This window comes from Trachurus japonicus, chromosome 4 (assembly GCF_045865225.1).
Source record: "Trachurus japonicus isolate A0001 chromosome 4, Traja_1.0".
NCBI classification, from domain to species: Eukaryota; Metazoa; Chordata; class Actinopteri; order Carangiformes; family Carangidae; genus Trachurus; species Trachurus japonicus.
In genome coordinates this window covers 883,011-893,122 of record NC_140910.1, presented here as the reverse complement: position 1 = coordinate 893,122, position 10,112 = coordinate 883,011, and the positions used below count along the sequence as shown (strand labels likewise).

Below are 10,112 nucleotides of genomic sequence, written 5' to 3'. Positions count from 1 at the left end.
AGAACCGTTGAGCCCAAAGAAGTTCGATTTTTTTTCAGCGGGGATTAAAGGAAGCTGAGAGTCTTTCACAAAAATCAGCTTGCACACATACAAGACCCTCTTGATATTCACACCGGAAGGAAACAGGCGTCAAACCAGCTACTTCATCTGAGCCCAGCCTGTGCACCTTCTTGCACTCCCCTCTTACATGTGAGTCTGTGGTGTACAGAAAAAAACCCCAGAAAAAACTGAGCAACAAAGGTGTTAAACTGCAAAGAGGAGGAAGAAGAAGCTGTGCAGCAAAACGAACGCAAAGCATTGTAAGCTCACTTTAAAGCTGTCACTTAACCTGTTTACACTGTGTACACTGCGCTTTAGTAAAGAAAACAGAAACCCTCCTTTGTTCTTTGCTGCTGTGCTTCTGTGGAATACACGGAAAAACAGGCTCATGGTGCCTTTATCTAAATACTTTCCAGTGGTCATGACAAATCTCATGTGGGTGTCCATAATATGAGCATAGCCCACTCAAACATGACACCCACTAGATTTCAGTGACAAAGGCTTGATTAATTAACAAAACACTTCCTGGTTTCACCAAATGGAAACTATACTTTCTGTTTATTTAGTTCAAAAGCAATTGACATGGAATATTTTTTGTGGATCCTATACACATTTACACATCATACATGTCAGGTACACCCCAAAATAAATATTTAAAATTTGCTACAACTAAATTAGCATATTAGTGTTAACTGACTATCCCAACATTTACATTCACAATATTTGTTCATAAATAAGTGGAAATTGCAATAAACTGTCAATTAAAAAGCTGGCAGTAAAGACAGAATGCAATATTGGACCTGGATTTTAACATCATATTCAGTGCAGTTATTGTCTCATTGGGCTAACATTCAACAAAGGATTCATTTGGGTAAAGTGATGAGCAAGATGTACTACTGTCTGACACATTCTGAGTTTACATACTATCATTGGAGTGACTCACTGATGCTCACTGAAAGCTCAAAGACTTCAGACCTTGTAGACACCAAAGAAGTTGGCGTAATGTTCATGAGTAAGATAATGGGGCTGTGATACATTCACATAAACTCTGTCGTATTTCTGCAGCTTCAGGGCAGAGCCCAGGTAACTGTCGGTGGTCCAGGAGTGCTGCAGCTCCCTGGAGCAGAAGCCCGCCCTGTGGGCCTCCATCAGGTTCACAGGTTGCATGTGTCCCACTCTCCTCACAAACACGGAGTGAGTGAACGAGGATGGGGAGCAGCTCTTAAGGATCAGCTCCACTCGTGAGTAAATGTGGTAGAGTCCACTCTCGTTGACCTGCAGACCGCCATCCTCAAAGCGATACGTCACTCCTCCGGACACGAAGGACCGACTCGTCCTCAACTCCCATCGCAGAGTCTGAGACTGGCCTTTCACTTTGTCAATCCGCCCTGGAAGAGGAGACATAATGTCACTTCATGTACATATTAAAAACAATCCAAGTTTAGCTTCACTATGAATAAAAATGTTACCTATGACATGTGCTGCAGATCTGCTGTCTTCTTCTCTGCTGTTGTCTCCATGCACCTCAGGTTCACTGAAACCTGAAACGACCCTCAGATTAGATTCTCATCATCTCTAGTTTGGAGACGCTTCCACCTTGTGCAGGATTGTTAATGTGTGCTTGTGTTGATTGTTTACACTCACCAATTTGCTTCTGTGGTGAACTTAACTCTGTTTCAGGATTATCCTTCAGTGAAATGAAAGAAACAGAGAAGTTTATTCAATACCACATCATACAAACGCTTTTCTTTTTCTTTCTGCCTCAGCGCCTTCATCTGAAAGTTCTCTCACAGAGTGACTGAGAGAGGATTTCCTGTCTCACTGGTCCACAGTGACCACAGATGGAACGATTAAGTCTTTGGTTTGCATTTTTAAATGTCAGAGTGGGGCTGGGGTGTTTTCGACTCTTCAGACTGTGCCCAAGTCAAATGTGAATTAATTATTAAACTTTGCAACTCTGAAGTAACTTTCCAGCAGGTTTTCCATGCTCCCACCTTCCACTTATCACCCCCCACTCTATGCAATAGGTGAGAGAAGTCACACCTTTTAATTTTGTACAACTCTATCCCATTAAAATTGCACAAGCAATATCACACACAAAGGAACACCATTAACATTTATATTATTTGTCACTGACCGGTCAACTGTTTAAAACTTTGCAAATTGGAACCACCTCAATACTTGTACACCACTAGCTACTTCATTAAAAACTCACAGAATTTCAAACTAGTCCCTCCATTCTGTCTTTTTTTCAATATTATTTTCCATATCCATCCCAGCCTGTGGTTCCTTACCTGTCTCATCTGTTTCAGTTCGGTCTGCATCTTGTAGATCTGGTAGGCTTCAAACCCCAGGGCAGCAAACACCAGCAGAAACAGCATCAGCACAATCATGGCCAGGCTGGGGCTGATCCCCATGCAGCCCCGGCTCTTCTCACGGCCCCTCACCCTCTGCTGGGCAGGTGGAAACGGCCAGCAGGGTACCAGAGCCGGAGGCTGGTCAGAGCTCTGACCGCTTCCACCTCCATTCACAAGGAACACCTGTGGGAATGGATAGTTCTGGTCAAGGCTCATGTTGCAGGTCCTATACCGAAAGTCAAACCGTCTGTGTGTATCGTCTCTGCATGAAGGAGGTATGTACTTGTGTCACTCTGAGCACCTCTGTCTTAAAAGGCCAAGCTTCAGCTGTCAAGACATTCACCACCCACAGCACCTCCCCCACACACACACACACACAGACAGTAGTGCACACACAAGACAAGTGCACATCACTTTTCATACTTCTCCTTCTTTGCTGGATGCTTTTTATGCAGAATTACTTTATTTTATTAGGCTTTATCTCACAGTTTGGGAGCTTTATGTGCTTACTGTTGCATTCAGGTTTTAGTACTTTCTTTCTTTCTTGTAAAGTCACTTTGGATAAAAACATCTTCCAAATAAACACATGTAAATGTACTTATTCAGAAAGGCCTATGTATGACTGCTGACACTAATATGTGGCACTAATTACACAATACAATACACTTTTTTTGTGTGTGTGTGTGCTTTTTATACTTTGCTTTTAACTTTGTAGCATTTGAATTGAAAAGTGCATTAGAAATAAAATGTATTATTATTATTATTATTAACTTTGTCTTTGACTGTGCAGTGCATACAGACAACTGTGGGCAAAGGCTGTGGGGGAAGGAAGCTACAGGTTTGGTGCGGCTCCCCATTGACTAACCACCAGCTTAACAGAAAAAAAAAAAAAAACCTGTCCAGAAGTTCCACGAAAAGAGACATTCAGCAGCCACAGACACACTCATCACAGCATGTCATGGGTCCTTTTACATGTCATGGGTCTTGTGAATCAGGTGACATACATTTCAACACTTCTAGGAATTTTTTTGTGAGCTCTGCGCTGGTTTTTCAGAAAGTTCTCCTTTAAATGTACTGAATCTTTCTCCACTAAATTAAAAAAAATGCATTATGATTAATATGAATTTTCCCTTCAGATCAGTATTTGTGAGGCACGGTATGTTGGTAAACAGTGATACAGCAGTTTCAGAAGCACACAGCATAGTCTTGGTGGGAAGATACTGCTGCCACATGAAAAGGGCTCACGTCTCTGCACTGCCTTCCGTGCTGGCTGCTGATGAAAAGCTGGTAGCGATACTCTACGCAACTGCAAATTAACCCCAACCAATACCTCAGAAAAGTGCTTACAGGAAAGATGAACACAAACACCCCACTCAGTCTGGAGCTATACCACTGTGGTCTTTGTGACACTTCTAGGTTTGTCTCCTTGGATATAGAGCAGTTACGTAGCTTTGTCCTTGTGGTTGCCGCAGTTTCCATAAGACATTGCTTTTCATCATTTGCTTAATCAAAAAAAAAAAAAAGCTGTTTCCAGCAATTAGATAGCTCTAGTGGTGATTCATACTAAAGTTTGTAGTGGTTTTGATGCAAACTCCTCTGACCCCCCAGATAAGATACAAGAAACAACCAGCCTTGCAATTGAGCAGTGCACACTTACAGACTGAAACAAACACTTTGACGTCTATTATTGTCATTGGTGTTCAGGCCAGTTGTGCACGTGGTGGTAAAAATCATATTGATAAATATGGAAGCTCTGTCCATGGCTGCAAAAGCTTTGTTTCGTTTCTCTGGTCCCTGCAGAAAAAGGGAAACCCACCTTTTCAACGTGTGTATAGCGCTAACTAAAGGTGACTACGTCAGGCTTTACCATAAAGGGCACAGAGGACCTGCTTTCTAGAAGCTGATGCGTCCGTTTCCCAGAAGTGTCATGCTGAAAGTGGTCGTCGCAGCAGCAGCAGCAGAGGCAGCAGCAGTGGCAGCAGTAGCAGCACACAGTAGGTTAGGTGGGAGGGTGGGGTTTGGGGTCTAACCAGGCCGCGCTCAGAGCTGCTGCTCCACTTCATGTAACCGAAGAGACTAAAATGAATCACTGAATCAGCATGTATCTCAATCAATTACTGGGTTTCTCACAGTCACCAGCCGTTCTGCAGCATCACGGAGCCAGCTGTGGTCACAGTGACTGATTACACAAGTCGGTTAATGCCTTAAAACGACCGTGAAATTGCACAACAGAGCTTTTTATCAGGTCTTGAAAGTGGAGCTTTAATAGGAAACTGAAATTCATGAATTCATTTCATGTTTTCTCATAGTGTGACTGTCATACTCATGTATGGAGTACATTAAAATATTACCAGGGACTCACACAATCAAATCTTAAATACTTCAGTAAAAAAAGAATGGTTTAAGCCAAAAATTGATATTACTATTTGGCCCATGAGAACCACTATCAAATAGGAACCGCTGAATGAACACAGGACATGAAAGGTTTCAGTCAGTGTATTTTAAAAATGTAGAAAATTGAGCGCTATTATATTTTATGATCTAAAAATATCATGAGTGACCGTCCTCAGAGTCCTCAGAGGAAGAGTAACAGTCGAGTCCCAGGACATGAGCAGTCTTCTCCTCTGTTGTGCTGCTGTTCAGTGATGTCTCAGGTTTCCTCTCTGCTGTTTCAGTCTCTAACTTGCACACGTGGACGTCACCTTTCTGCTCGGTAACCAAACCCATTCCGGTCCCATCATCCTCCTCTGTCCCTCTGCTCCCTATTTGTCCTGATGCAGAATTCCTGAGGTTTGGCAGGCCAGAATGCAGCACCCTGGCAAGACTTTGTGTTTGAGAAGACACAAGCTGAGGTGTCCGTCCTCTGAACGCAGCAGCAGCCACTGCTAGTTGTGTTGGGTCAAAGGAGAGGGGCTGGTCCTGGTCCCCACAGACCACTGCTGAGGTTTCTGACAGTGGATTGGTGCCGGAGCAGCTGGGGGCCGAGGTTCTGTCACATCCAGTCCAACCGCTTGTCAAATCACTGTCGGCTCCGCTGCGCTGACTGCTGTCCTCCTGTGACCAAGGCTTTTTAACTGTAAACCAGAGTGAGGACACAGAGAGATGAAAGGTCAGAGGACTGTCAGTTGTTGGTGTCTTAAGGGACAACCCACTCAAAATTAAACATTTAAACTCAGATTAGACAAGCAGAGTGTCTGGTTCCCCTTGTGGGCCCACCCACTAACAGGTACCATGACAGTGTTGTTTACACCTGTCAGTGTTCACAACGTTCGGCCTGATTAGTGTATACTGTATAACTGCATAAGCTTTGCTAATTTAAAAAACAAGTTAAGACTCTTACATACATGAATGGATCTTGCTGTGTTCCCCTGAAATGAGGTAAGCTTGTTGCTTATTCTAGAAAAAAAAGACTTTTACATTATTATCAGATAATAATTTAAGTAAACCTGCCTAACACAGCACATTTCACATACATAAACTCAATGTGCTGCATATTAAGTACAACATCTGTTCTTCCTGTGACACTGTGCCATTTGTTCATCTGATCCTGTCACCGTTTACATGCCCATACTCACTGATGCCATGTCATCGTATTGGAATAGACATTTTTGTTGACACTCAGTGACTCACTTGGAGTTGAACTTTTACTTCCTAAACCAGAAGAGAAAGTGGGCCTGAAACTCCCAGGCTGTAAACTGGCTCCCCTCCGGCCCAGACTTCACATGATGTGAACAGTTGGAGTGCTACATCACATCCTTTCTCAAGGTGAAAGAATGAATGCACTGACCGTTGCTGGGACAGTCTGGGGCCTCTGCTCTCCTCTTGCAGTACGCCCGGGGAGTCCACGGCTTGTGTTTACAGGAGGGGTCAAGCACTCGCAGCTTGCCAATGAAACTTTTGTATTCCTTTTCCAAAGCCTCAATCTGCAGCTGGAACTCTGCTATCTTCCTCTCTGGGTAATGAGACAGCTGGGACTGCTGAGAGAAGCAGGCATAACAAGACAATTCAGTTATTAAAGCCGGGGTAGGCAGGATTTGTTTTAAAAATTAAATATTAACTTTTTAATCAAACTGTGTTTTCCCATTCAGCAAATCCATTTTGGTCTGGGGGTTCCTGATTGGTTGAGGGGCTGGCTCTGAAAAGTTGGTTCTCAAGGGAACCAAGAAAAAGTTGGTTCTCAAGGGAACCAAGAAAAAGTTGGTTCTTCCCTGTGAACCATGACATCATCAGTGGGCGTGTCGTATTCCAGGCTGTGATTGTGAAGATGAGCAGGAACGAGGAGAAGGCAGCGACTGACAACCTGGAGAAAAATAATTTGTCGTGGTCTGTGTTGAGGAAACTAAATGTTTGAATTTCAAGAAAAGCTAGAAAGCAGAACAAGAAAGAACAAGTTGTATGAATTTCCCTTCCCTTAATAAAGTAAAGTAATTCTTATCTTTGAACTCTGGGAAGAGATGGACCAGGCTGGGTTCACTCCAACACCAGACCAAATAATTAAAGTCCCACTCCCGCGACCCTTTTCGGCCATTTTAAAACCAGCTCATTAGCCATGCACATTAGCAATGTACCTCTGGGGGGTGGGCGGAGACTGCGCTGCTCTGCACACGCCCAGCCACCTCCTCGCACCCCACCCCCCGCTTGCTGACAGCTGGACATTGTACAATTACAGATTCAGCGCGTTTAACGTAAAACTCCACACTGGGATTCGATCCCAGACTGGTGCATAGTCCTTGCTCACAGTGCAAGCTGCTCTACCAGGTGAGCTATACCTATTATACCTTGACAGCTACACCGAGCTGTGAAGGCTTTCACCTCTGAGCCAGATGCAGAGCGGGGCGGGAGCTTGTAGCACTAGTGCCCTCCCCTGGAGCTGTGACACCCTCAACTCCAGTCTTCCTGAAACTGCCAGTTTGAGTCTGCCATTGGTTCACAGCAGTTTGAAGGCAGAAAAACTCTGAAATGCAATTTTGCACTTCCTTCTCTGCTGATAAGTGCTCTAACACAAGAAAAATGCCACAGGAACATGTGAAAAGCTCAAAAAACACGATTTTCACGGGAGTGGGTCTTTAAAGGTGTTCAGAAATGGCCGTTTGTCCTGTTTGTTGCGCCTCCTTCTACCAGTTTCCACGAGTTGCCGCACGAATTTACCCGAGTAAGGAAAACGAATTTGATTGGTCGTTATCGAGCGGGCGGGATATTCAATGTTTGGGGTGAGACCGAGCTCGGTATGTGTGTGTGTGTGTGTGTGTGTGTGTGTGTGTGTCTCAGATGTTTGATTGATGGATGTGCCTGATGAATCGTGAGCAACGTGACGCATAATTCATGGGCCTGTACAGCTTTAATAAACTTAAAAAACAGAGGAAGGATTACTGAGTCAGCAAAAAAGCAGGAATTTTGAGTAATGCAGATTAAGGTCCTCCCACTTTGGTTCCACACTTAAAGGGATATTTCAACATTTTGGAAAATTCGCCTATTGCCATAATCCCCATAGTTTTAGGAGTAGTTTCATAGGTATTCATCGGTAGGTGCCCCGTCGATCTAAAAACAGCTTGCACCGACAATTAAAGGTAATGAACCTACTCCTAAAACTATAGGGATTATGGCAATAGGAAAATTTGCCAAAATATTTTAAAATGATGTGAATGCAGGCATGGAACCACAGTCTGCACCAGAAGAACTGTGTTTGTCTGAAAGCACCATCAGTAAAGCAATAGTTACTTTTCCTGGTGATCAGTTACTTTTACAATGTAGTAATTCAGTTAATAACTCAGTTACTTATTGGGGAAAGTAACTACCAACTATAACTAGTACTTTACCACTGAGTATGACTTACTTACTTGAAGATAATACTCTATTTCACTCTTGATGCTAGGGATCCACTTCCTGACGGAGGGGGCTGAGTTCAGAGTTGACTGTGGGAGAGAAGCATAGAGCAGTTTATGGGTGAGAGCAGCCGACCCAGGTCAACGTGTCCTGAGATTCAATGTAAACTAGTTGGTAACTGAGAATGACTTTACCAGCTTGGGTCTCCGCTCGTGCACATCTCTGAGGCGTCCCTCTGCACACAAAGTATTCAAGTCAGACCCGTGATGCAGCTGTAACGTTAGCTTAGCGCTGCAGCACTGTAGCGCTTCGTGGTTGAGTCGCTATTTGCTTCTGTTGCTGTTACAGTTGTTATGGCGGCCACTTACCCTCTCTCTCCCTCTGCAACCACAGTCTGTTCAGTCTGCCTTGTTGCTTCTCCTCATTTCTCGCCATTTCAACTTGAGCCGTGCCGCGTGCCTCCGCCGCGAACAAAACAATGTCACGTGAGGTAGCAACCCTCACGTGCGTGACGCTTACATCCCGCGATAACTCCCTCTGACGTCACTGAAAGGGAACCGACGTCCCAGTTGAATCAGAGCAGATCAGAGCCGGACACCTGTCCTCTGGCTGAATCAAAACTAATGAAGATCTACAGGCTGTGCCACAAGTTGTATGTGCAGGCAGATAGCGTGTATTGTTACTCGCAGTTTTTTTTTTATTGTTTTATTTTTTATGTTTCATATTCAGATGTTGTAAAGGTGTCTCTGTGTAAGGCGAAATGAGAATATGCAAGTAAAATGCATATTCTCTATTTAGGACTTATATTAACAAAAACATTCCACTGATATCTGCTTTAATGTGCAATGTGTTGCCTTTCTCTGTGTTGTGTGTCCTGCCTATATGGACCTGAGTCTAATAAAAACACAACACAATGTAACGTAACATAAAGCAGCAGATAAATACAATTACATTAAACAATAAAGCAATTGAATCCCCCAAGAACTCTCAGATAAAAACAATACAAATGTGAAAAAAGTACAGTATTGGTAAAAGTGAGAATCAATCAATCAATCTTTATTTATAGAGCACGTTGGCAGCCCAGAGTGCTTTACATAAAACTGTAGATACAAAAAAATGTCCCCCCTTCTCCCACACACACACACACACACACACACACACACACACACACACACACACACACACACTAAAGAGGCTAAAACGATAGGTCTTAAAAACGTCCAGGTTCTCTGCTGTCCTCAGGTCCTCAGGCCGGATGTTCCACAGACATGGGCCGTGAGAAAAGGAAGCAGAAATGTTCAAGTACTGTTGCCCAACAAGAGTTTGCACTGCGAAGCAAGTCGCTATAGTGTGGCAGCATTTTACCTGTGATACAGTATGATAGATGATCCATAATGCACACTCATGGTAGGGCGTTGTTGCATTTTTGAAAATATTCAGAATATTTTGCTTATATATGATCAGAAGAAACCATTTTTATGTTAATTTAATCATGACTTTAATCATTTTCAGCAGGCCTAATGGGAGGAGGGAGGGTTGAATCATGTCAGCCTATTTATCACTTTGCAACTTTTTTGACACACAGCTGTGAGCTGTCGTGTAAAAACACCTAAAACATATTCACCTAAAGGCTAGATAAATAACAATGTGGTTTTAAAGACAAAATTATAGCTGCTGCGCAGCGATGGGTCGGGTCCGGGCAACTTTTGGGCAAATTTAGGCAATTCTGAGCAACAAACAGGAGAATAGGAAGACAAGACAGTTGTCCTTATAATTTCCAATTTGCATCAGTTGAGGATTGAACCTACAACCTCGGGAACCAAAGACCAGTGTCTATCGCACTAATCGCAGCTAATTGACAAGTGGCAGTTCAACAGTGGCTTCACAAATTGA

General features: G+C 43.4%; 2 protein-coding genes across 2 annotated transcripts; both read right to left on the bottom strand.

Annotated features, from left to right (window-relative positions):
- Positions 1-564: 564 nt before the first annotated feature.
- On the bottom strand, positions 565-2,672 carry faslg (Fas ligand (TNF superfamily, member 6)). Its single transcript, XM_085773202.1, has 4 exons — positions 2,334-2,672; positions 1,684-1,726; positions 1,509-1,580; positions 565-1,427 (listed from the first exon to the last, which is right to left on the bottom strand). The coding sequence occupies exons 1-4, from the start codon at positions 2,610-2,612 to the stop codon at positions 1,009-1,011; spliced, it is 813 nt and encodes a 270-aa protein (XP_085629328.1). The 5' UTR covers positions 2,613-2,672; the 3' UTR covers positions 565-1,008.
- Positions 2,673-4,823: 2,151 nt separating this feature from the next.
- Positions 4,824-8,711, bottom strand: LOC146988152 (uncharacterized). The gene is made up of 5 exons (XM_085773200.1): positions 8,588-8,711; positions 8,414-8,454; positions 8,234-8,308; positions 6,184-6,373; positions 4,824-5,470 (listed from the first exon to the last, which is right to left on the bottom strand). The coding sequence occupies exons 1-5, from the start codon at positions 8,652-8,654 to the stop codon at positions 4,947-4,949; spliced, it is 897 nt and encodes a 298-aa protein (XP_085629326.1). The 5' UTR covers positions 8,655-8,711; the 3' UTR covers positions 4,824-4,946.
- Positions 8,712-10,112: the final 1,401 nt, after the last annotated feature.